The 26494-nt window shown below is 44.8% G+C and overlaps 2 protein-coding genes across 3 annotated transcripts in view; one reads left to right on the top strand and one right to left on the bottom strand.

Annotated features, from left to right (window-relative positions):
- Window positions 1-11343, top strand: part of LOC139049466 (F-box only protein 21-like) — a 40428-nt gene extending 29085 nt beyond the window's left edge. Inside the window, exon 10 of the mRNA XM_070524943.1 lies at window positions 2690-11343. Coding sequence (XP_070381044.1) covers window positions 2690-2898 — 209 coding nt within the window. The 3' untranslated portion in view covers window positions 2899-11343. The remainder of the gene's footprint in view (window positions 1-2689) is intronic.
- Window positions 11344-13910: 2567 nt separating this feature from the next.
- LOC139049471 (uncharacterized) overlaps window positions 13911-26494 on the bottom strand; it is a 288699-nt gene continuing 276115 nt past the window's right edge. For both annotated transcript variants that reach the window (XM_070524949.1, XM_070524948.1), the window contains exons 8-15: window positions 24130-24337; window positions 22337-22404; window positions 21103-21183; window positions 20825-20986; window positions 19533-19624; window positions 19064-19172; window positions 17759-17935; window positions 13911-16984 (exon numbers count right to left, since the gene is read on the bottom strand). In XM_070524949.1, coding sequence (XP_070381050.1) covers window positions 16860-16984; window positions 17759-17935; window positions 19064-19172; window positions 19533-19624; window positions 20825-20986; window positions 21103-21183; window positions 22337-22404; window positions 24130-24337 — 1022 coding nt within the window. In that variant the 3' untranslated portion in view covers window positions 13911-16859. The remainder of the gene's footprint in view (window positions 16985-17758; window positions 17936-19063; window positions 19173-19532; window positions 19625-20824; window positions 20987-21102; window positions 21184-22336; window positions 22405-24129; window positions 24338-26494) is intronic.

The following is a 26494-nucleotide window of genomic DNA, read 5'->3' on the forward strand; positions in this document are numbered from 1 at the left end:
CTCACAAGGGCTCTAATGCAGTGGTATTACTCAGGTCAAAACTTGGCCTTCAGCGATATGGGGAGGTATGTCCTAGGCGATTGGTGGAGCACCGCACCAACTATATGCAGCAGGTGTGGTGGCAGCAGCAGATCACGTTTTTTTTATGCACTGTATGCCACTGTATATTTCAGTGTTTCTTTCTTGTTGTTCGTGACCCCTCCCTCCTATAATGCGTTTGGCCAGGAGGCCTAACTAATATGTCTTATACTTGCAGATGACCATGTGGTAGAGGTTGTGCCGAGATTGAGGAATAATCATGTTGTCATATACTAATTTCTTAATGCTGTTGCAATAAGGCCACTCAAGTGGAGCATGAGCACTCATTAAATTTTTTTTAGTTGTTATTACTACACAGGAAAAAATACGTAGTTTCTAACTCAATTTTGCAAGCCTGTTTTTCTGAAATGTTCATATATAGGGTGTCCCACGTTACTTGAGCCTAACATAGAAAATATGCAAATGCCATGTAGCTGGACAGAACCAAGGTAATGTTATTTTCTGTTGCTTGGAGATACTCAGATTTTTTTTTTTCATTCTGCCTGGTTAGATAATTAGTCTTAATTAATTAATCAACTTCTCAAGTTTTATAAATAGATGAAAAGTGTCAATGAGAAAATTGCAGAGCAGCATGAGAAACTCCCGATACAGCTTTCTGTTGCACAACATGTGCTACATAAGAGTGTTTTTCAGAGCATGAAAGAAGCCTGCAAATATACACAAAATTGCCCCGCGACCGATCGTTCAAGGCACGTTGCGTGACCGAACTTTTCCGTCAACATGGCGCCGGCGCAGTCTTGACTTGTGCACACCCCCAGATCCCTGGATGTACCATTGCATCAGAGGTGAACGCATAGCTCTTGCCATCTAATGGCAGCGTGCGGAAGTATGCAGTGAGCGAAAATTCGCTGATGCGTGCCTGCGGCATCAAGGTACCTAACACAATTGCTTCACCATTGCAATTCGTTTCTCCAAATTTTGGGCTCCCCAGTTGGGGGTGCGGTCCTTACATGGGTGTGGCATTTACACAAGTCTATACGGTATACACAAAGAACCTTTCACAACTGCAACCTTTAAAGAAATGCTACAAAAAACACTAATACAGTGCATCGCTGTCATGCATAATCACTTGCCGTTCAAAATAGAAGTAGATATGCAACAGTACAGTTTTTCAATTAATTAAATTCTGGAGTTTTTCCGGGGTCTGATTATGAGGAACTAGAGTCTTTATAGCAGCACACAATCAACAGAAAACAGTCCCTTACACACTTTTTAGGGAGGGGAAGAACTGCGATTTCATTTATTTCCAAATTATTTAAAAGCAGTGGAAGACGGTATGTTAGGGACTATAAATTATAGTTGTAAGTTATAGTATGAGGTGTAGGTGCATGGTGTAGGTGTAGGTCTGTGGAAAACAGGTGTTACAAAAAGCAATAACTCATTCCAAGTTTGCCGATCACTGAGAGTTATTGTTTTTGGTGGCAGAGTGAGACCAAGGTCGATCCAAATAGGTCGCGAAACTTCGGGCAAAAAGCAGTTCAGTACAAATTGTCACCGACATCGGCAAGGGTGGTAATAGGAGCAGCAGTTGAAGCGTGACTACGTTTGGAGGAAACAAACATTGGGAAAGAAAAATAGTTTTTTAATTCAAGCGAGACACAGTTAGATTCATTCAATGAAAATAAAACTCCTGGTCAATTTTATATATTCGTGACGAGTGAAGAAATACCAGTTTACCTAATTTTATTATTGTTAATAAATAAATTTTTTTCAGCGCCCATCGTTGTTGACGCCACTAGCACTCGCAATGCAATGCACCTCTTGAAATGTGCAGAAAGGCACGCTCGTAAAGTACACGTGTTGAAATATGCCCCCCTCACATGTGCTGTTTTACTTGACGACGTTTGTCTGAATATGGTGACGCGGGTAGCTTCATCGCTTCTTAACCTGTTCAGTCAAAAGAAGGAAGTTACGACCGCCAGATAATTGTGTAGTTGTTTTCATGCGACTGCTCTGGCCGACGAGCTTGGCGTCCGATGATAGGACCAGCACTCTAAAGCTTTCGTCGGCCTCCAGAGAAAGTATGTTCTGTGCAGGGGTGCGATTTTGACAACTGTTCGGCTGGCCTTTTCCTGCATCGCTACCTGCGCTGAAAGCTCGAAACGCCTATAAAGTCGAATGGCGGTGCATTTGAATCTATAGCTCTAAAGGCTGGCCTCCAAAACAAATTTTGCGCCTTCGAAAACAAAATGACGTCACTTCTCTTTTTAAACGGATACGGTGTCACATTATTTTTTCTTCCACCGAAAGTGTTCCCTCCATATACAGAGGGCGCTAAGCCCCATGAACTGCCGATGAACCTCCATGTTTTTAACGTTTGAGCTCCTATGGAAGCTTCGCTACCAGGTAAATTTACCTTGGCAACACTATGGTGGCAGAGGGAAACTACTGAGCTAGATGGTAGCCGCAGAAATTATTGTTCCTGGTTATTGAGTAATGATCAAACAGCTATTTTCTGTGAGAATGAAAGCCCATGGTTACGACAACCCATAGTACTTTCTTTTTCGAGAGTAATAACTGACGCAAGTCAGTCTTAGTAGTCGTTCCTCGTACGAGGCGCGTGTAAACGATGTGATAAACCATCTTGCAGAAAACTTGGAATTGTCTACGAGCCCTGATGTGATCACGCACCCCGACGTTGGGAAGTACTTCGAGCGTTTCTGCGGCACGCACTACCTCCCAAACGCCGAGAAGGAGTACGAGTACCCCGAAGACGCGGAGGTGCGAGACAAGCTTGTGCTCGAGACGTTCCACAGTAGTGACGACGAAGAAGAGGAAGAAGAGGCGTGCAGCATTTAAAGCCCCCTCCAACTGCCAGGATGGTTCGCGACCTGGTCGATGCTCAAGGGTGAGCTCGTCCGCAGATCAGGGTTGCCTTTCTGTTGCGTTTTCTGGCTCTGGGGGTGCCAGTGCGGCGCGAGTCTTGTGCAGTCTCCCGAATTGCTGTGGAGTTTATAATTGTACATTGGTGATCAGTTTGCCGGCGAAATTGTTGTCGCAGCTGTTTTTCGAAAGCAGAGTAGTGAACTTCTGCCATGTTGTACAGTAGCTCTAGGAGGATTTTCGTTTGTGTCTCTGCAAAGCTCCAGGAAACCTAGAGGCAAATGTGTTTGTGTTTAGCACGACAGAAATTGTGTTTTCTTTTGTTGTTTTTTTTAACTACAGAGGTGTGCATGTTGCATTCATGTTGTATAGCCACGGTAAGTGTAAAAGGTAGCAAGGTAATTCAAGCCTGAACGCAGTGCAGTATTTGTTTCTTGTTTTTCTAGTATTTTGTTGTGTTCAAGATATGGTACAGCATTGGCGCTTGCAAGTGTGTGATAACACTCTTCAGGACAGTTGTCAAGACATTTCATGATTTGTTTGCATATAAGCTGTGAATTTATCTGTGTTGGCCACTGAGCCATTCAGTGCTTGTCAGTGAGATGAAGTTAGGTGAGGCGTGCATCCTGAAAACATGCGCAGATGTGATCATTATATACTAAGCTTTAGAAACTGCTAAAAAGAAAAGCTGAGCCATGTTATAAGCATGTCACACAGGCAACTTTCAATGGTGGTCCAGTTCATGGCCTCAGAGATTCTCAAATTGTTTCAAACTCAAGGAGTTGGGTCGCTGATATGCAGTAAACCTGACAGCCGTTGAGATGTTTCAGTAATCGAACACCAAGCACTTGGTGCGTGACTGTTGTGCATCCCCAAAAGTGATTAACTGTGAAAAATTATCTGAGTGTCTAAAATGCAATTTCTTTGCTGCAAGATCTTCATAATGTCATACTGAAACAGTGTAAATCTTTAGCTATGTTAGTACTGCACTCTCACACTTTTTTTTCCCAGATCATGACTCATTTTATTTAAGGGCTCTGGCAACATTGAGGTGGCTTGCCACAGTCTTTTCTTCTATGATAGAGTGAGTCTTCCACTTGTCATTGATAAAAGAGAACAAGTTATTATTATAAGGTCATTAATATTTTTAATTAGTTTCTATTTCTTACGGCATTTTTATAGTGTGCTGTTATAAGAACACTGCTGATGAGGCTCCTACTCTTACTGCTCAAAGGCCAATGAGATTTCAGTAGAGCTCCACACAACTCTGTCAACACTGTAGAATATTGACTCGACAGCTATTAAAACTAGCCGTGCAGTAATGCCTAAGTTACCTGTGGGACAATAGGCGATTGGCTCAAAGGCCTCAGAAGTGACAGCACAGGTGACATCACTGTGGCATCATAAATTTCGTCTCTTTTCCCGTGTTTTCACCTCATAAGGAGGGCAGCCAAGTTAATGTTCATAGAATTGCTTTTAGGCGAGTTATATCCACAATTGCCTACCGCTGGGGCGATAGTCTCGTCACGCCAATCACCATTGCGAATTTCAGGTTCCAAAGCACCAAGCAGAGAGCAAAGGCTCTTAATGAGAAATGAGTTTAGTGCATACCAGCCCAGTTAATCAGCCGAAGATATATAATTTGCTGTCCTCTGGCACTGACTTGCTCAATGGGGAGGTATTATGTAAGAGTCTAGTGGACTTGTCCATTTCGTCTGCTGCTGAAATGCTGATTGGCTGTGATGCACCCCAGCCCAGCCATTCAGCACTTTGAAATGGACAAGTCCACTACGTGGACTCGTACAGAATACGTACCCTGGTCAACACTTTCGCAATGCCGCTTAAAAGCACGACTCTTTTGGAAGTTTGTCCTAGCAGTTCGAAAGTATAGAACGTTTTTCTTTTTACTTTCAATACAAGCCCATTATGCTAAATATGTGTGATCTGTACCACATATCTTTACAAATGGGTGTCGGCACGCATACCCCCTGAAGCCCTTCTGCCATTTGCTCATTTCGGTAGGTTGTACAAGTAAGCAACAGTTGGAAGCCCTTACCATCCTATTAATTTGTTCTTGCGGAATTCCATATGGTTTGAGAAACCGATTTCCTTTCTATTTGTACAACACAGACAATAAGGAATCTTTTGGTCCGAGCAAAGCTGCTGTTGGGCCGCTAGGGAATCTGTTAACCTGATTTATAGAAAGATTGCCTCAAATTTTTATTTTTTTTTGACAGCATGGTTGCATCACTGGAACTTTGTAGTTGGCTATTCTTAGTTCTTTATCAACCATCAGAGCAGAAACGCACTAAAAAAAATTCTTGGGCAGGGAAGGTAAAACTACACCAGGGCTGCTGCATTTAAAAGGCTGTGGGCACAAGATGTACACTTCAAACTTGTGGCAGTTCGCTGTTGCAGATATTGCTTTGCTTGACTGAAATTCTCAAGCACGAGACATATGTGCAGCACCTTGTTTTGCCTTGATATATGCCTTTAGCCTCGGTACCCTAGGGGATCCTTTTTAAATGTCGGTGTAAGCTACTATTCTATTCTTTCCCAAACATCTCTGATATTAGCTTTGTTCTTTAAGATACTTATTGTGGGGCATAAACTACTCTGAAAAGCATCGCCACATTTGCAGATATCAGAGTCCTAAGTCCTGCATCGTTTCCACAGCTGCTTCTGAGGCAACAATGTTTCCGTCAGCAAGCTCATTAAGGCAAATGGGAAAATTTTCTGACTGCGTGGATGTTAAATTATTCATTTGTTGTACAAACAGAAGTTTGAGGTATTCGTTCATTGACGGTGGAAACTTGCACCGCTCATGCATGCCTTCTGCTCTGCTCAGCTTAAAGAGACCCTAAAGACGAGGAATGCGAGGCAGGTGTAAAATGGTAGATTACTCTTCCGGATCTCCCTGTATGCCTGGTGGTAACCAGTTGCCTGTTAGAGAAGTAATTAGTAAAATATCTGTGAAGGGAGCAGTGGCCACATATTATGCCAGTAAGGCCAATTCCTGTTCTGGCGAGGGCGCTTATTTTGAATGCGAGCCTCAGAGCAGGCAGGAGGGGTATTGGAAATCTCTAGGAGATTCATTTGTTCTGTAGTGGACACAGGTTGGGCTGACGGTGACGATTAGAAAGGGCTGGGCATGGATAAAAAGAAAAAATAACCCAATTGATTAGAACATGTTCAATTATTAATATATTGTTACGGGGATGTTGCGAGTATAGGAAACCTATATATACAAAATATATACAGGATACATATACAGGCGACGCCCAAGGGCTGGCTGATGGCTCGATGACCCCTTTGCGGAGCATTTTGTCCACTTCTGATTGGATGACTCGACGTTCAGCGTGCGATACACGATAGGGACACCGACTAACAGGATTCTTATCTCCAGTGTTTATACGGTGGTGAACAGCTGATGTTTGGCCTAAAGGCCTGTTGCCGAGATCAAAGATGTCACTGTACGATTCAAGCAGGAGGTGTATGTCCGTGGCCTGTGCAGAGGTGAGGTCAGGTGCTATCATTTTCGCAAAGTCATCCATTAAGGAACCATAGCTGTCAGCTGCAATTGGCGCTAATAAGCCACTGTTGGCATTTAGACTCTCAATGTCAAATTCGCAACCACTAGAAACGCTGGCGGCCAAGGACATGCCAGCCGGAAGCACTTGAGGGCACAGGCTGAAATTCAGAAGCGGTAGAATGACGTCGTTATTAGTAACCGTGACCAACGTATGTGGAACAGCAATGTTCCGGTTCAAAAGCACGTCGATGATGAGGCGAAGCACATATTCACCATCAGGAACCTGTGGCTGAGCGGTCAAAGTGATGTAAGTAACTGCTTCGGGTGACAGATGCACATCATGAAGCAAGCAAAAGCGCGGTGGGGCTGTACTCGGAGCATCGGCGAGTTGAGGCAGTTCTAACTGAAGAACGCCGGTTGCGCAGTCGATGAGAGCAGAATGAGTGGATAAAAAGTCCAATTCAAGGATAACGTCGTGAAGGCAGTTGTCTATCACAGCAAAGAGAACAGAAGTAAGGCGGCCGGCTATAATTAAACGTGCAGTACACATTCCAAGAACAACCAGCACGCCGCCGTCGACCACAGGAAGCACTTGGGCAGCTGCTAGGGTGAGGACCTGCTTTGAACGTCTACGTAGGCTAGCACTCATCACAGGTACGTGGGCTCCAGTGTCCACGAGTGCTTGGACAGGTGCACCGTCTATTTTAACGTCAGTTAAGCTTCTCCTTGTGGGCACAGACAGAGGGTTAGCTGCAGTAGTCGGCAATGCAGCATCACGTCCGAGGGCTGCATTTCCTAGCTTTTCGAAGCGGTGCGGCCAAAAGCCATAGGGGATGAGCGGCGACCTGGCTGCGGCGAACGGGAAGATGGGCGACGTGTTTGCAGTGAACGAGACTGGTGCCCGCGTGGCAATGGTGAGCGGCTGTACCACGTGTTCCGAGCAGAGTTGTCGGTGCTGTTAAACTTGGCAGTGGGTGAAATATTGCGAGTAGTTCCATCAAAACGGCTCAGGTTGGTTGGCGTGCAAGGTGCTGAGGGCCACGAGTTGCGACAGTATCTGGTGACATGACCAATGCGGTGACAGGTGAAACATATCGGCTGGTAGTCCGCAGTTCTCCACTCAGTCGGGTTGCGATAATGTGGAGACAAGCGTCGGGCTGGAGCGAAAATATGAGGGAGATCGTTAGCTCTGGTATTGGTGACAGCACATGCGGACTGTAAACCAATGTTTTCGCGTTTCTGGCGAACGATGGCTTGTACCAGGGGAACTGAAAATGGGGTAGCATCAGGGCTACGCGAACAGAAAGCTGCGGGCGCCATCGCATCCAGTTCACGTCTAACAATTAGCACCACGTCCTTGGATGGCGACGCATGGTGCTGTGTGGGTTGATCTTCACACGTCGACGTTGGGGCAGTATTGGGAAGTTTGGTGAATTGGTTGTAAGACACGTTGGCTTTCGCCCTGCTTGAATTGTCGGCGCTCATTAATGATTGCATCAACTGTAGAGCAACTCTTGCACATCGGCAGATTAAACGCGTCGTCAGCAATGCCCTTAAGCACGTGCCCGACCTTCACAGCTTCTGGCATGTCGTGATCGGCTTTTAGACAAAGTGCCAGCACATCCTGAATGTACGAGGCGTAGGACTCCGTGGGAGATTGGGCACGGGAAGCCAGTTCCTGCTTTTGTGGCAATTTTACGGCCGGCTGGTTTGCCCAACTCTATGCACTGGTAAGGTTGAGGTCATGGGGGCCGCATTTCGATGGGGGTAAAATGCGAAAGCACTCGCATAAATAAATTTAGGGTCATGTAGAAGGACTCAAGGTGGTCAAAACTAATCCAGAGTCTCCCGCAACAGAACGCCTCAAAATCTGGCAATGGTCATGGCACAAAAAAAAAACACAGAATTAAATTAATTTTAAATTGACAGTTGCCTTTAATACCATGTCAGCAACACTTTGCACTTGTGGACATATAGAGTATATCAAACCCATTCCCGTAAGAGCAGCTGTAGAAATAAAAAAGCATTAACATTCTTTGGCCTCACTAGACACAAAGGCCCATCACTAGACGCAAAGCCCTCTTAGCATTGGTAGGCAGCATTAACAGGTGGTTAACAGTTAACGGTTAACAAGTTTAGTGACGCTACCATTCTTGTGTTCTTACATCCTTTCCAACGCCACCTATTGGCAGTTATGAAAGAGTGATCTACCAAACCAGGGGCTCAGCCCGAGGTGAATTCTGATTAGCGATCTTGAGCAAGTTTCCTGCTGGTTGGTTCAGAATGAGTTTGATTCGTGGCAACTCAAACTACAGCCAAACCCAATTATGAAGAACAGATCTCCACGCAAAAAAAATAGTTCAGCATACATACTAGGTAATTTGGTGTACCCAAATTGAACGAATTCTTGTGATGAGTTCATTAAATATGGATTCTTGAAATCCCCAGTGGAGATGAAGAAGCGAACAAGGAATCATTGGAAAGCAGAACTATGTGTAGCAGGCAGTATTTCTCACCTGTGCCTCAGAACTATTTCTCAGCGTCAATGAGAATGGTGTTCTTGGTGCACTATATTGTGTACGCCTGCTCCAGTCAACTTCCCTTAATATTGGTGCAGTACCGGCGCGCTAAATCCACCCCAGTAAATATGCCCTGAAGTGCTGGGCGATGCCCCGAGTCCAGTATAAGAAATATCCAGTTGGTTATGAGGGAGCTATTCTAATGTATGTCGGTCAGTAAGTTCTACGTGTACAATATAGACGATAATCTGCTTTACCTGGGTTTGTTTAATTCGGGTTCGACTGTATTTCCAATCGAGTGGGTCGTTATAGATCAACTTGCTCCGTGATGGATCACCCTTTTTTTACTCTGCAGTTGAAAGACAGAAATTCAACTGAAAGTTTGAAATTCTGGACTGTACTGCACATGACAACTTCCGCTGTGATCCAAGATGGAGCATTATGCATTGCTCTCGCAGATTTCTGCTCGGGGAAATCCTAGCAGAGTTCGAGCGCTCGCTCAGGAATTCAGGCAGCTCCTGAGAAACGACAGGACAGACACGCCATCAGCGTTCCCGTCTCAGTGTCCCTTTAACGATGACCTCGTGTGTGCGCTCCAGCAAGCGCATGTAGCCATTTCATGCTGCAAATCCAGAGAACAGTGCAACTTACCTTGCTCAGTTTTTCACTTACGCGAAGGAAGGCTCCACTTACTCTCCTCTGTACCTCTGAATTGCTGGGTTGTCAAAGGTGTCCTTGACAGCCCCTCCTCCCCACCTCTCCATATGTTTCTTTCATGTTTACCTCAGAGACTACCAACAGTATGACTATACTTAAAATTAATGGTTGTGCTACAGTTGTTTTTACTCCATGTGCCTACACAGCATGTTTGCATGGTTCATGAGAGGTGTGCCCCTGATTAGCATATACTCATTGCTGTTATGACAGCGCTTATGTAATAGTCTACAGCTCAAACACAGGATTTTTCCACCGGCAATGTGTTTGCAGGTTTGTACGATTTGGGTTACGCTTCTTGTGAGCGGTGTATAAATTTCATGAGTTTTGTTTGGATGTGTGTGCAGAGTCCAAGTTATAGGGCCCCATGACTAGGCCCTTCCACGTGTCATGCCACCTGTTGGCAGATTTTGCGACCTGAAAGTGTGCAGGATTTCAGCTTGTTTTCTGTTTATTGTTTTTTTTTTTAAACTTATTGAAATTGAAGTCTGTGATGTGTGAGAACTGTCTTCGATTTGTTTTGAGACAGCTGTTTGTGTAATCTTTGTTTTCCATTGTGTTTTCAATAGCCCAAAGGGCGGTGCCCGACGGCGAGTGCAACATGTGAGAGCTGTCAGTGAGCACAGTGAACAATGAACCTGTTGTAAAAAGATGTTGGTCCTGTGCAATCTTGCGTTCTGTACATTACAGACACCTTATATTGCCGTGTATGAGTTGATTCAGAGTATAAAATTACCGCTGCCCCCCCACCCAACTCAGATTATTTGGGACAAAAAGAAGTTTTAGAAACGTGAGTAGTGGCAAATTTATTTCCTGCCTCAAGAAGTTGTACTTTCTGTTGCTGTCTCCTGCGTAACTGTCTGGCCTCGTCATCTTTGACGTTGCTCCTGATGACAACGTAGTTGTCCCTCTCATTGGAGTCCTGTTGAAAGCTATCTGGCTCTGGGTGTCATTGAAATAAAATACTTATTAGCACCTCATGAACCATGTCACACGGTGCACCTTTTACCTGCAATGCTGAGCTGTGTCACTTTGTATGTTTAATTGAAGCTTTCTGAGACATCAAAGCATCTCTTCATTGTGAGGTTCTCCTTACTTCCAAGAACAATATTGCCTTCCGTTTGAGCAACACGAAACCTGTCGAGGGATTTTCTTTGCTAGATCCACCGGAAAGTGCTTCCACAGCAGTGCAGACACACTGGCGTGACTGATTGCACAGACAGGATATGATGCCACTACATCTTTGGCTGAAAGATATTGACTAGAGACTGACTGCAAAGCCCACTTTGAGCCAAGGCCTTGCCGCAGCCTTAACTGCTGCCTAATGCGGCTGGTTCCATGTGCATGCCACCACATGTGCCATAAATAAGTCTCCGCATATAGGTCAGCACCACCTAATTTGGGACACTCATTTCTCACGAAAAAAAAAAAAGTAGAGGTCGACTTATACACGGCAATATGAGGTATTTTGTTTTCATTCTGTTGACCCTTTATCTGTCGTGACGCACAAGGTTATTGCATTGCCATGTGTGTACTGTGCGTAGCATGGTTGTGGCAGTTCCCTCCCCCTTTTCAGCCTGCATGCTGCAGCAAGGGAGCACCACGCACACTTATTCCAAGTTTATATGCAAAAATAAAGGCAAGAGTGAAAACACAGTCGTAGTCCATTTTGTTCAGCAGGACTGACTCTAAACCTGCGATCAAATTTCACCTGTGCGAATTTGTGTTGCAAACCGCCGATGATGGGCATTCCAGAGTCAAACATTACCTGCAAACCTGTGGCCTTTCTGCTGCAATAGCTGTTATAGGCAGGGATTCTGCGTACCAAAGTCAGAGTAGCCATTCATTCTTCGATGAGCAAAGTCTCCAAGAAAGTACTACAACGATGTAGATGCTATGGGCACTCAGTTTCTGCACCGTTAATTGAGCGTGTGAAAATTCGCTGTGTAGCATATAAGGGATCCCTGCAACACTTTTTGAACATCGTAAATAGTCATGCTGTTGCTAGAGGAAATGCTGTCGTAAACAACTGAGCCGAATATTATTTATGTACACGGAGGCATGAAGCCAACAGTTCCTTCAATTTTTCTAAACCCTTGACATTTCTTGCTGCAACGGCAATTAGAAGATCAAAACAGTGAATGTTCTGTCCGTTTGCCCATTTTGTTACACTATCATGCCACTGTACTCATCAAGCCATATTCTTGCTATGTGCTATTTGTATGAAGGAAAGAAAATGGGAGGGAGCATCACCTTTCATTATTAAAGCCATAAAAGTTGGCCCAGCTTAGATAATATCGCGGTAGCTCTGTGTCTCCAACCACCACACTCAGCATGCACTTTTCCAAACAAAGGTGCTGCATCAACATGCAGCTGCCATACTCGCGTTTTGCAGCGAAGAAGATGAATATATACGTTACAAGAAATAACTCTAGTGCAGAAGCATGTCGGGAGAAAGTATGCTCAGAGCGATTGGCAAAGCAAGTACTTGTCGATTAAAACCTACTGGGAACGAAATGCGCCGGGCCGAGTCCGTGGAGCACAGCTGACTCGGAGGTCATGTGTTGGGTTGACTTTTAGATTCGCCGGTGAACGAGAAAAAAAAAATGTGAAGGAGATGGTTGCACATAAAGTTAGCTTGTGAATCGGTATAGGTATCATGGCACAAAAACACTAAAACCAAGCAACACACATTGACAGGATGAGCATCAATAACACAGATGGTAGTTAATGCCCATGCTGTTGATGTGTGTTTGTTCTAGTTCTTTCACACCATAATACTTACACAAGTGTGTCTGACGAATTATACTCTAAGGTAATTTTCCATCCTTCGGGGCTTGTCCCCAAACAATAATGTCACCTATCTAGTATGCCTTTCCCTCTTTTAACACTGCAGGCCTGGTACTTCCAGGTCATGAACAGCGTGCTTGTTATCACCGTGACATGGAATTATTCACAAGAAAGCAGCGAACACAGAGTTTTCAAGAAACACGCGCAAGACCGATGACGATTATTGTTTGGGGACAAGGTACGCCCCATAGGGTGTCAACTTAGGTTTTCTAGGGTGTATGGCAGTGGCATGGCTACGTCGTCCCCCTCGGTTGTAGTCAGGAAGAGGAGGATATCAAAAATTTCCAGGGAGGGGGAAAGGTAATGTTTCAGCACCAGTGCAGCCACCTTAGATACTGCACATGTCCCCCCCCTTCCTTTTCTTTCGTTCCCCGAGATTGCGAATGTAGCAGGTATACACGCTATTTCATTTTCTGCACCAAATAACACAAGGTGCTGCAATGATAACTTGTGATAAGCGCATTTGCACATCTGCTGTCAGAATGTAAGGCTTGGCAGCCAATACAGATGTGGCACCGTGGAAAATATGGATCGCAAGTAACAAATATAGTTTAATAAAGTTTTCATTAGCAATTTCAGAGGCAATATCGCATTTGCAAAATTGAAGCCCAACAGTCATACGTTGCCCAACAGCAACTCTACAAAAATCGTCGTAGGTGCTACGCCGTGCAGTATTTTAGCTGTGGGCAGCCCTAAACCCAAATGAAATTTAAATAGCATGTCAGTGACGCTGATCTCCCCGCCCTGTTAGAAAACGGCTCCTGCTTCCTTGTTGCATGGGCGTCAATGCTATGACAATTACAAGTTCTCTCATTCTGATCCATAAAAACCTTTCTTTGTTTGCTGCTACTGGCAAACATCATTATCCTAGCTGCGGTATAGCCACAATGTTGGGAATGAACTGGGGCACGCTTCGCGTGGGCTCCCGGTGTCACCACGTGAAAAAAGAGAAGGCCGTGATGAAGCCCGTGCCAGCGAAAGCATGCGCTACTGTTGGTCTGCGTTCGCAATGGAGAGGATAGAGAGATCGATGTCACTGGTGCACTATTTGATATTACTTTCGGTACTGCCTTACTGGGCCACCCGCATTGCTAAAGTACTACAGGCTCTAGCACCCAAGACAATTTTGTTTAGAGAAGTTTTAGTTGAGTTAATAATATGACTTTGGGTCCTCAATTCCCAAAGTGCAATGCTTCCTCTATAATTGCTAATTATGCAGTTATTTAAGATACCCTATTTTAACGTAACGCAGATTGAATGGAAGAGGAACACAAGAGCCACATCGCCATACCGTATGTTTGGCCATGCCCGACATAATTCACGAAGCGGACAAGGCTTACTGTCAGTGTCAGTTACTCCACACACAGTCAAGATTCAATTTGAGGAGTTCATCCCCCCATGTATTATTTCAAAATAGAACAAATGTACACACAAAAATTACAGCATGTCAAGTCGACACAACGTGAGCGCATTCTTTCACACAAATAAATATGCACAGTTCAAGCACAGAACGCATCAGTGGCATACAGTCGTAATGGCAGCATTGATAACGAGGCAGTTGTGTATCAGTTAATATATGTGTATGTAAAATATGGTCCACTGTTGAACGGAACACTGTAATGTGCAGCTCTCACTTTGCAATATCAATGCACTGCACAGACGCGTAGAAAGGTGTGAATGCCACCAGCCGCACGTAATCTGTTGCAAAGCCAGGCAATTGTACACGTGCCAGAAGGGAAAAAAATTTGCATCACCTCTTAACTGATGTGTTCCCTTTGACAATGGACTCTGTGCCGTTTCTATAAAACCGAGCTTAATGTAACACCAGCATCCCAGAACTTTGTACAATTGAGCCCCTAAAGTATGTGTCATTGCTATTTGAAAATGAATGCTTAAGAAATAAAGGCTGCATTTGTAATATCATACACGCTACCAAAGGTTTAGCCCAATTAGGAATATTTGAAGCAAGTTATACAAGAGGTGTATTTTTGCAACTCTTCCATTGCAGTTTTGAAGCTTTCGTATTCTATGTACCTACTATGTGAGATGCCAATGAGATTCAAGATTTGGTGGGCACATTCTATTGCTGGTTATACTGTGGGGCCTTAGGTATGGCTTGAAAGTGCGCAAAATATACCATTCACTGGAAGACCAAGGGATTGCAGAAGTTTGTAGTCATAGATGCAAGGTAATATTTTATGACAGTATACAGTTGAGCCTCATCATAACAAAGCCACATGAGACACGAAAATGCCTTCATTATATCCAATATTTGTTATAAGCATGTATTCATTACATGCCGACATTGGCAAGAAGCGATTTAGATTTACATCGTAATATTTGATAATTCATTATATCCGTGTTCACATTGTGGTAGCTGTTGTTCACATTGTGGTAGCTGTAGCTGTTTAGCCACAGGTACAGCCGTGTGTTAGCATGATGCTTGCCTGTGCAGTTTCAGCAAAGCATTTGTATTACACAGGCGATGTCTCTTGTTTAGATACACTACTGTATGGCAAGGAAATGTAGGCGTATATCATTTAAAGCATTTCCTGCTTTGCTTGTTGACTGGCACACAGTTAATAATCAAGCCCATAAATAGCTTGTTTATGTACACAGTTGTTGATTTGGTAAGCATACATATTTACACAGGTAATGCACAAGCATTGTATAATAATACACACAGCAAACCCTACAGTATGCTTGCAGCAATGGCATTGCTTCAGCAGCTGTAAGCTAACTAACGGGCTTCCAAGGCCCTGTGCAGACTTCGCATTAACAAGTGTGATTAAAATTGCACTTTAGATTATCCACGCATGAACACTGTTTCATGCTGATGTCAGCGCTTTGGTACAACACACAGTCAACTTCTGTGGTGATGCTCTTGTAATGAAGCCAGCTCTGGCAAAGCTGCCATAGTGGCAAGAATGGCAAGGGGCCACATTCGCAGTTGGTAGTATACCTAGCTGGTCTTTGGTATCAAAACTTACATTTGTAGGTGCTTTGTAGGCAACCAGATTGATTGGCTTTTTTGACTGATTAGGCTTAACATTTCATAACACAGAGGCTGTTAGTGGTGCTATAGTGGAGGGCTCTCAGATCATTTTAGTGATCCGAACTTCCTTAACATGCATGCAAAGTTCCATACATGTGTGCTCTTTGCATTTCGTATGATGCGGCCACTGTGACAGGCCATTGGTCCCTCGGCCATCATTCTTGGCTGCACAGCACCCTAGCAATTGAGCTGCCACAACAAGCTGTAAGCAAAGAGATGCCAGAAACGTGAACGCTGGTAAAACACTGCTCTTTTTTTCTTTTGCTCACAGGAACAGGGAAGTAACATTTCACACTCCACTCACAGGCAAAGGAAATTATTTTTCTTTGCTGGTTCAAAACTGCTTCAATGTGCAAAGGTTGAAGTCTCTAAAAATTGCATGAGGTCACAGGTTACACACATTCACACAGTCAACATGACTACGCCATTGAAGGCACTTTCAAACACATCACATTCTTCAACGCTTGCAATGGTGCCGTAGAACTAACGGTGACAATGGGAACAAACAGAAGAAAAACTGCAAGAAAGTGAGTCCAGCTCACTTAAGTTCACAAACACATCCCAAGCTCAGTGAAGTCCCCCTTCTTTCCTTTTCTTAGTCTTGGGAAACGCAATAGCATAAAACATCATTTTTGGTGCACAGGAAAAAACACCGTCCTTGGGTCAGGCTAATGTTCGTTGCAGCAGCCTCCTTAGCATTGCACACACGAATGCCTCTTTCACCGTAGGTAGGTTTGAAGCCCTTGGTTTACGGGATCGCGCACTTCACACGCACTGCAGTGTTGCATCATGCAGAGAGCGCTCTGCAGTGCTGCTGCAGCTTCTTGCGTAGTTTGATTTTCAGTCGACTTGTGAGCACCAGAGTGGGGAAAACAGAAGCTTGAACGTCTGTTTTCGTGCTGCTGTTGCAGTCGCCGAGAGGCAGGAACAGGCACCACATGGACAGTTGCATTCGCCGCATACTTTGCTTCACTTACATCGGTGAGGAACTCTTGCGCAGCCGCCTGTCTGCATGCTGTACATGGTTTCAATCGCCGTGCTCACTGCACATCAGTTTGACAATGCCTTTAGGTTTCCAGTTAATCGGCCAATGTTGCCCTTTGCCTGCAGCGACGATCGAAGAGCCCGTCTCTTGCAGCGTCGTTGTGGGGCAGAAGGTTTGGTCGTTATCACAGGTTGGAACTAGTACACTGTTCACCATCTCTCGGGAGTGGGCAGTGGAGCACACTGGGTTGACTGCGCGAACGTTGGACCAGAAAAGTGGGGTTCACCGGGCACCTGCTGACAGGGCCAGGAACACAAGGATCGTCATCCAAGACACAGTCGTCGCAACCGGACTTCCTCCAGCGATGCCAACACTGCTGCCTGGGATTTCATTCAACCTTGGACGACCTGAGGAGAAGGAAAATGCAAGAAAATTGCAATTTAAGTATTTCATGCCCAGAAGTATATAGTCATCATTTTTATAGTAATCAACATTATGCTGAAGCTTATAAACTTTATATGCGAGTTACAAATGCTGAACTTATATTGGTTGATGGGCTTCAACGTCTGAAAGCAACATGAGCTTATTAGATGCTCTGAATCAGTTTTGGCTACCTGAGCTTTTTTTTTAAACATGCGTCTAAAGCTCAATGGTCTAACATATTTATTTGCTGCCCCCACTAAATTTCAAGCATAATGGCTTGGAATCTAATTTCCAACTGTGCTAAGCAGCACCATGCTAGTCACTAGCATTGTGCGCTGAGGGCAAGCCCTGTATTTCAACAACCTGGTCTGCTGGAAATGTTAATAAAGGGCAGCTACACATTAACGTTGAGGACCATAGACAATAAGTCATTAGGGCTTGACGCAATCCGTGGCTTTACTTATAGGCAGTAAAAAAACAGTAGATGACGTACTGTCTCATACATAGGACTTAACATAAGGACATCAAGGAAAATAATGCAACTACAAAAAACAACACATGATAAGCATAATGAGTAAATCTCGCAGTTACAACAACCCGAACATCTAGATGCTACTGTTTCCGTGTGCACTGCTTGTCAAGGCAAAGAAACAATCTCTTTAATACATAAAATGGGCCTGTTGTATCTCTGCAGCTCCAATCTGTGCTGTTCGCTGGCCTAGAATGCATGCTATTGGTGCATATGAGATTGTATGTACCAGTGACAGCCTTCCAGGTCTTTGTGCTTGGCTGCTGGGTCTCGGCCCGATACCAGTATGGGTCATGAGTGTTGGGGTGAAGTGGGGGCACCAGTGGTCGGCCCCCAATCTTCCGTGGAGGTAGTGACGGCGCACGAACAGGAGGAGGACGAGGTGGCAGCACAGTATTGCATGAAGCTGCAAGTGGCAGGAAAACATTGCATTAGGCAAGGTGACAGTAGACTTACGATAATAACTTCCAAATGAACTGTCTGAGAGCTAATGGTATCGTTGTGTGCCGCACATAGTTAAGGAACAAGAGCAGGATGTCTACATCAGTGATGTTGGAAGTTGAGCGTCTCGGTGGTGGGGAAGGCATCTTCCGTGCTGACTGCTTTATAGGCAGTGAATCTATACAGTAAACAATGCTCCTGTGCAGAATCCAAAGTGTCATTTGTTCTTTAGTTGATTTAACGAGTACTGACATAGTTTAGTAGCTGTGGAAATCGTACCACTAGCTTCATGCTCATAATAGGACGACAGTTGGCAAGCATGAAGGCTGGGAAACATGCATGCATATATTTTAATTTTATATATTGAAGTTGCCCTTGATATATGTGAGCCGTCGTGAATGACGTTATCATGACTTCGTGACAGAGCAAAATTTGCTGATGTCATGTAGAAATAAGGGGGTGGCTTAAGATAATGTTGCCTATAAAAAAAAAACAGAAATGAGCGCTCCCGGCCTTTCGTCTGGCTGCGCTCATGCGTAGTTACAGGGACGGTGTCACAGGTAACTGAGCAAGTTAAACTGACCATCAGAGTAACAGTGCATGATGATTTTATGATGCGTCTGCCACCTGTGTATAGAAAGTAATTTGCAGAAACAAGTAAAGTAGTAAATTATTTATGGTGCTCTGATGCTTGCCAGTACCTTTTCTGAAGCTTACGGGATTTGGGCCTTTATGTAAAGCAAAAAAACTACAGCACATTCCTTCTAGCACTCTTATGTAGTTATTGTCTGTATTTTTTCACAACTGTGGCTTTAGTCCATTCATGTGCACCATGTTGCAGAAAGCTCCTTGTAGCTGAGTCAAATACAGATATTCACCATATTGCTGACGTATTGAATTAGTTGGGCAAAAAGAAAGGGTAGCTGAACTGACCTGACATCCTTTTATTCCTAAGCTCACTTCGGAAGGTGATAAAATTTCACTAGCATTGATAGTTATGTTAGCCCTCATATAGCTTTCACTGTGCAATGTTGACATTTGGCGACATCAAATGAAGCTCGTGGACCTTTTTCAGGTAGCAGTATTCGCTCACCTTGCTTCGCTATCTTCATTCCATAAAGAAGAGGATCTTCACCCCGTATGCAGCTCTCGCCTGCCTCCTTGATGTACGCTTCATCTCCACTCCGTATAATCTTCCCGGACTGTAAGAAAAGGCAAGTTATGGCATTTATTAAGGCTGCAGAGTTATATTTACATACACGTTTATGCAGGGTGCAAGAAATGAATTAACTCCTTGCAAAAGTTCTACCCGGTAATGAAGGTTCGTTCAGAACACACTTCCTGTCGACGTGACATCAGTGATGACATTAGAACAAACATGCCTTAGCATGATTCACTACTGTTCTAAGCAGATAATAAATTAAATAGATTGTATTGATTGATTGCATTTACACATGACCAATGTAAACTGCTCATGAGAACATTCGGTATCAGTTTCATTAGTATCTATAGACGTCGGAAAACTTCAGAGTTGCGCTTTTAAGGTAGCAATGTGCACTCACGAAGCACTGGTAGCCTGGAATGTCCCTCCTTTGCGTGTATGTGTAGGTGACGCCATCTTCATCCCAGCTGCCGAGACAGCGGTACTCCCGTTCTGCGTTGGGGAACAGAATAAGAAATGAGCATCGTACATGTAGAGCAGAACGTACTTTGCAGAAGGCGCGCTTGAGATCTATATCTGGCATTTATAATGAAATGAGTAGATATATGCACTAACTGGACCATTTACGGCTGGCCATATTCAACATGGTGAACCCTCGCACACCTATGGAATTTTGCAGCAACGCCTAGCACTGTTTAATGTAACAAAAGGTTGTGTGACGTCAGGGCAGATGAAAGTATGAATAAATCTATAGCCTCTTTCGAAAAATAGGTACATTTGTTGGCACTAACAATAAATATATTGATAAAGTGGACTGAATGGGATAGCCAGGCCAGGCATTACTTCCACGACTTTGCGAAATCAAATAGCGCCACAAACAGTAATTCGCAGTGTCCCTGTACAAGACGAGGCATAACTTCTTAGAGCATGGCATCAGGACCGCGGTCCAAATCCGTTATTCAGCTCGTCATGTAGATTCATCTTAACCAAACTGATGCCACTTATACGATATATGCACACATATAGTTTTCTCGTCTTCTTTGCGCATTTATTCCAAGACAGCGCTATCAGCGTCATTCTCTTTTTACCCTCGATATAAAATTGTGCATCGGAATAAATGCAGTCTTCTTTGTCCCATCAATTACCTGTCCTGGCCCTCGGCCCTGCATTGTCGCTTGTGCGGCTGTGACCATACAAAGAGAGAAATGGACCTTGCCAATGGACACAACAAACCGGATTCCTGACCACAAGTTAGTGGGCGTGAAGTGGCAATTGAAAATACTCCAAAGATTGATGACGACCATCGCTGTGTGACAAGGTTGCACCCTGGAGGGTGTTCAGTTTGTGAGAGAACTCTTAGAGAGCCAAGCACAAATCTAAACTCTCAGAAAACTTTGCAACCCTTTTGGGGCTTATCTAGTTGTCCCCAAACAGTAACTGCCATATTAACTCTGCAAACGAACCATATTAACTCTGCAAACGAACTGCACAAGCATATCAATGTGGCATGGCATTTTTTGACAGATAAATAGTGAGCGCAGAGTTTTCAAGGAAGGAAACACGGACAAGACAGATGACAATTATTTTTTGGGGACAAGATAAGTCCTAAAGGGTTTATGTAAAGTGTAGAGAGCCAAATGCAAAGCTATCGCAACATGGCCGCCAAAGGGATTTGCGCACACGAACTCTCACCTTCGTAGACATGTGTCTTGTTGTCGCAGCTGCTGACGGAGTAGAACATGATGTCCGGGTTGTTGCAGTCTGAGGCCACACGAGCACACAGACCCGTGGTGCCCGGAATGACACCCGTATAGTCACCCGTGATGGGGCATGCGGCCAACGATGATTGGCTCCCTGCGCAGCGAAGGCATTGCAGTCGTTTAAACAGAATTCATTGCTGCTCTGCCTTTAACCAGAAGCACAAACATGCAGTGATGGAAACGTTTCACGTGCCACAGCAGCATACTTACTTCCTTGCGTGACCCACGTCGTGGTTGTAAACTGTTCATCACTGCAGAGCGAATCTGAAGGGTGGGCACTGGGATTTGAACCTGCAACGAGGACCAGTGCGGGTACCGACTGTCAGTGTCACTTTGCATGGACTAAAGAGCAATCCTGTAGCCAATAGAAATGCATCATTATCATCATCATTAGCCTATTTCAAGTCTACTGCACATCATCATATACGCCTGCAATATTTTTTATCTTATCACTTCATCTAACCTCCGATACCACCGAAATGTGTTTCCCTTTGCTTTGAAGCCATTTTGTAGCTCTAAACCACAGGTTACCAATTATATACGCCTTATGTGACTTGCCCAAGGGCGTTTTTGTCCTCTTAACCTCAACCAGGATATCAGGTATCCAGTCTTTGTCCCCTTATTATTATTTTTTTTCCGTTGCTCATTGCGCAATTCTTAGCTTGCTCTCAAGCTTCCTTGTTAATTTCTAACACTCTGCCTCATGTATGTTCACAGAGTGCATGTATCATTAAAAAGCTTTACACTCTAGAATGCACAAAAAGGGTGTTTCTGCTTTCTACACCCACTAGCACCTTCTTGTAAGATCCATGAGCATCTCATAAAAGTGCTCACAAATTTCACGCCTCCACATTTATATTTCACATCTCTTGCGTTTCGATAGTTTCAAACGTCAGCACTATGTGCATACAAAAACTGATGCCATTGGCTTTCTCCTATAACGAGAAGTATGAATCCTCACATTATTGTGACTGACTGGCATGCGCTCTTTATATTCATGACTAAGTAAAATACAGATGTTAGCAGACACTTGATTGTTCAAAAACTTGCGTGAACCTAAAATATGCCGCACAAAGCATCGTTGTAACCTGACCAAATGGTTGAGGCATACATTCTACCGGTGCATAGAATGTTTTGGTGGTGTGCAGTGTATGCACCCTTAACACTCCACAGGTGCAACATAGAACACCAGCACACTTGGGAGCTGAGAGTAGGAAGTGTTAACAAGCACCCTCGAAGGTTGTTACTGTTGTGAGCTTAATTGCTCGCTCTGAATAGGCACGGTCAAAATGTACTAATTTGGAGTTGACTTAGTTTGTAAAATTTGAATAAATTTGGAATAAAGACGTGTATTCGCACTGTTTCGGTGCAACCAAGGCGAGAAGTTACGTTGCGTGCTTTTTATGCCGAAGGCGGAGGTGTTAAGTTTGCCATTAGAACTCACCCAGCTGGAATTCCATGACGTTGATAGATCGGCGCCGCAACCAGAGGCAGTAGTAGAGCTCCTCACCACTGCGTTAAAATAGAATTGCGCACATGAGGCTCGTGCACGATGGAGACTTGTGAAATTATACTCGTTTTCATATACATATATATATTGCAGTGTTATAGCATGCATGGCAATGACGGAAGGTAGGTGTCAGACTAGCGGAGACTATATAGTGTCGAAATATACCGAGCTGCCGAAGACACAGCAGTGCTTATCGCGGTATGATTGCGATCCCATGTTTAACCATAGCGTGCAGCAGTTTTACTGCACTGAAGGGCTGCATCGCACATAACGTGTCGGCAGTGGAAGAATAATCGCAGATGTGTTTTATTGCGACAGCAATCATAGGGAGCCTCGAGGCGCGATCGTGCCGTTAGCGCCGTCGCTGTGCTGTCCCGGTATTGACGGCGCATGCATTGCTCACGCGAGGAGGATGGGAAGGCGTCCAGAGACGGCGCACGGTGTGCAACTGCACACACGATGAAGTCAGGTGGACGCACCATCACGACATTCGTTCAATCGGTTTCCGGTAGAACCATATTTTGTGGTTTTACCGTACGTATTCTGCGGAAATCCACATCCGCGATACTATCGCCTTGACCATCATGTGCACTGAGTGGTTGATTGAGCAAAATCGAATGAGCTTGATTGAGCACCACGTCATCCGATTTTGCTCAACCAGTCAATCAGTGCGCGCCTGACTGCGATACTATCGCCGTGGCAACAATATCGCCGAAAGTGATCGCCGCAGAATACGTCCCCAGGCGTCTGCTGCTGGCATGAGCGTTGTGCGCATACACACTGTAAGCGTTTCTACAGAGCAGTGGTGTGCACACCACACCGTTGCGCATACATTGTTCTGGGTGGAACAGACAGTAAATGGCAAGGCATGCGTCAAGCTAAATCTATCTATTTCTATCACTGGGCGCCCACAAAGGCAAATGGTTTTCCGTTGATCTCCTCTCGTGCACAACCGAGGTGCGACGCAGCTGTAGTGCCACCATCGACGTTTCTCATCGAGCCAGCGTTATGACAAGCCCTATCTGTCAGGGCCCTCTTATTCCTGCACAGAAGCAATTGTCGCGCGTGCTTTTGCTTGTGCTTTTTTTTAATCGTACAAGAAGAAAAGTTGTGCCGTTGATCTGGTCAATTACAGTAAACCCCCATCACAATGTTGTTTTATTCGAAATATCGCTTTATTCGAACTTTTCTAACAACCTGACTCCAGTTCATGCATTTTAGATCACGAGTTATTTGATATGTAGTGATGGCCAGAATCCGCTTAGCACAGAGTGCGAAGCAGGAAATAAGCACAGGGCCACTCGGCATACACCGAATTCGTGACCCTTGACTTTTCTTCGGCTCGACCTGTGGAGGCAAACGGTGCCGCGAAAGGTGCTCCACCACGTGGTGGCAGCTTCTTGAAGAAAGCGACCATGTTGAACAGACGAGGCAGTTGCCCTCGGGCGTCAGCAAAATTTCGCCACTGCCACGTCGCCGCTATCGAACGCGGCATTGTTTCTGCGTAGATTTTACAGACCTGCGGGCCTGCTCCAACGCACTTCTCGCGTTACTACGGCCCTCTCGTGCGTCTCCGCTTTTAACGAACTTCCGCTTTTAACGAACCCCATTTCCTGTCTCGATTATTTCGTTCGCTATGACGAAAGTTCACTGTGCTTTCATCCTGTATGCGAGGACACGAGGCGCGCACAGTTGGCGTTTGCGTATGAATATATGCGTATACTCACCACTGGGTGACCCCGTAGACGAGCAGCCGGTCGTTGGGGGTGCTGTTCTGGCGGGTCACGCAACGCGCGGTGAGCGTGACAAACCGGTCGGTGTCGCGGAACACCAGCGTTCCGGCCTCGACGCGCACCCGCTCCCACTGGCCCTGGCTCCAGTCCGGATAGTGGCACGTGGCCGCCTCCACCTCCGCGGGAAGGCTGCGCTCGGGCACTGCGTCGGGCACAGTCAAAGGAGGGAAGGATTAAGGGGTGAGCCGGTCCGAACTTAAGTGCCTCGTACGTATGCAGATATTTTTTCCAAAAAAAGAGGAGCAAGAATCGGTGCTGTGGTGCCCTAAAGTAAAGAGGCTATTTGTTTCCTTGACAGTCGGCATGCCTTGCTAGCATGGATGAAGTACATTGTACGTATGCGGATCGTTTGTTCCTTTTACAAAAAGAGGAGCAAGAGCTGAATGCTGTGGCACCCTAAAGAGGCTATTCGTTCCCTTGACAGTCAGCATGCCTTGCTAGCATGGACAGGTATGATTCAGTGTAGTTTATGCTTGAACTACTTCATTCGCAAACCTCACAGAAGCAAACTGTTGATATGTTCCTATGAATCATATTTATATGATCGTGAAATTTCACATGTTAGATGTTCGCACGCATTGTGGGGAATGAGATCACTCGAAGAGGGCTTCGCCATGCCGTGAGTTGAAATAGATTTTTAATGATGATTACCTGACCAATGACTAGCAGCCGCTCTTACATGTACATTGCTCTGACACTTATGCACTGCAAGGAGCCCTCGAGAGTGTAAATGAGCATGATAACATTGAACTTCTAACCACAAGTAGCAAACCATAAGCAGCAGGACTAGCTCTCATCTTTAATAGGAAAAGCAAACTATACCCAGCGAACCATAAATGTCCATTGGACGCACCACAAAACACCAAATATCCAATACATTTAATGACGTCTAGCTCACATCTATAAAATGTTCCACTAGTACATGGTAGTCAAGGGTCATCCGAAGGACGTCGAATGTGTTAGTGACTTGGACATCTCGTGCATATCCAAAGCTTTCGCGCATTGATCGTACATTGTGCGTAGTGATTACATGAACGCACCGTGCTGCAGAAATGCAAGCGAATTGTCTCTAGTGCCTTGCGCTTGGATGCTGGGTGAGGAAATGTCACGCTGTTGCCTATTACAGCACTGTGGCGGGGCATTTATTTTGTTTTTCCGCATCATCACTGTGCATGTTCGAGATCCCACGAGAGGAGGAATGTGTTCCTGAATTGCGAAATGTCCATCTGTTCACTTTGAAAATATTCAGTTTGCAGCATTAAGGCCCAGAACTTCAATTAGGACAGCATTTATTGTTTTGCCACGTGGTTATGAGTAGCAATTTTGCACGACCTCCGCACGCACCGTCTGACGCCGCGCGTCAAAAACCAAAACTTTCGGTTTCGGTTATGCCATTTTTGTTTTGCACGCATAAACGCTTTGTTTTTCAATTAAACACTGTTAAAAATGTGTCATCTTTAACGTGCTGATATATGACGACAGATTATGAGGAAAAAAGAAGTTTGAACTAGCAATATCCTTGACTTCACATCGCCACTGATATCACTTCGCGCGCGCCTCAACTCAAGTGCCAAATAATTTATCGCGCGCGAGAAGCATGAAATGAGCTTCATCGGTGCGTCTTTTCGACTTTTGTTCAGTTTACCATGTGCCAAGTACGTATATACTAGGCAGAACCGTACAGTTGCGTATTGGAGTTTAGAGCTGTGCTCCTGACTGATATTTGTGGTACGTTTGTTCGCCTCGCGGGGCGCTTGTAGAAATGTCCCGAGGGCAACGTTTTGTCGGTTTATTTTCAGACACATTTCTATCGCTTGGTTTCTGGAGCTCCTCTTCAAGTGTCGGGGATATTTCTCATGTGCAATGCTTTTTTTCTAAGTATCCGACGCGTTATGTGTTCTCCACTTTCGTGGCGTGACAAGCTGCCTGAGCAAGTTGCCTATCAGGACAAACATTCCATCTCGGGATTCTCCTTCTTTTAGGATATATTTTTTTAAAGATAGCTGGAAAGTACTGGCTTTCTACCTCGAATCTCGTGGCCCCAGAAGCAGGTGCTGGCATGTAGGCCGCGCACTTTTGACATTCATTACCTTCGACTAATCAGTTTTAATTTCTAAATATAATAACCGCGTTAACTGTGGCATTAGCGTGCCTCGGCAGATGTACAATTGAGGACATATGAAGTGGGAACAGCGGAGCGTGTGGCCGAAGCGTAACGAAAGGTACAGTGCACGCCGTCGGCCAGTCATTGTGCGCATGCGTGGGCACGTGGTTCTCACGCAGAGTGGAGCGCTACCTG

Source organism: Dermacentor albipictus, chromosome 9 (genome assembly GCF_038994185.2).
Source record: "Dermacentor albipictus isolate Rhodes 1998 colony chromosome 9, USDA_Dalb.pri_finalv2, whole genome shotgun sequence".
NCBI classification, from domain to species: Eukaryota; Metazoa; Arthropoda; class Arachnida; order Ixodida; family Ixodidae; genus Dermacentor; species Dermacentor albipictus.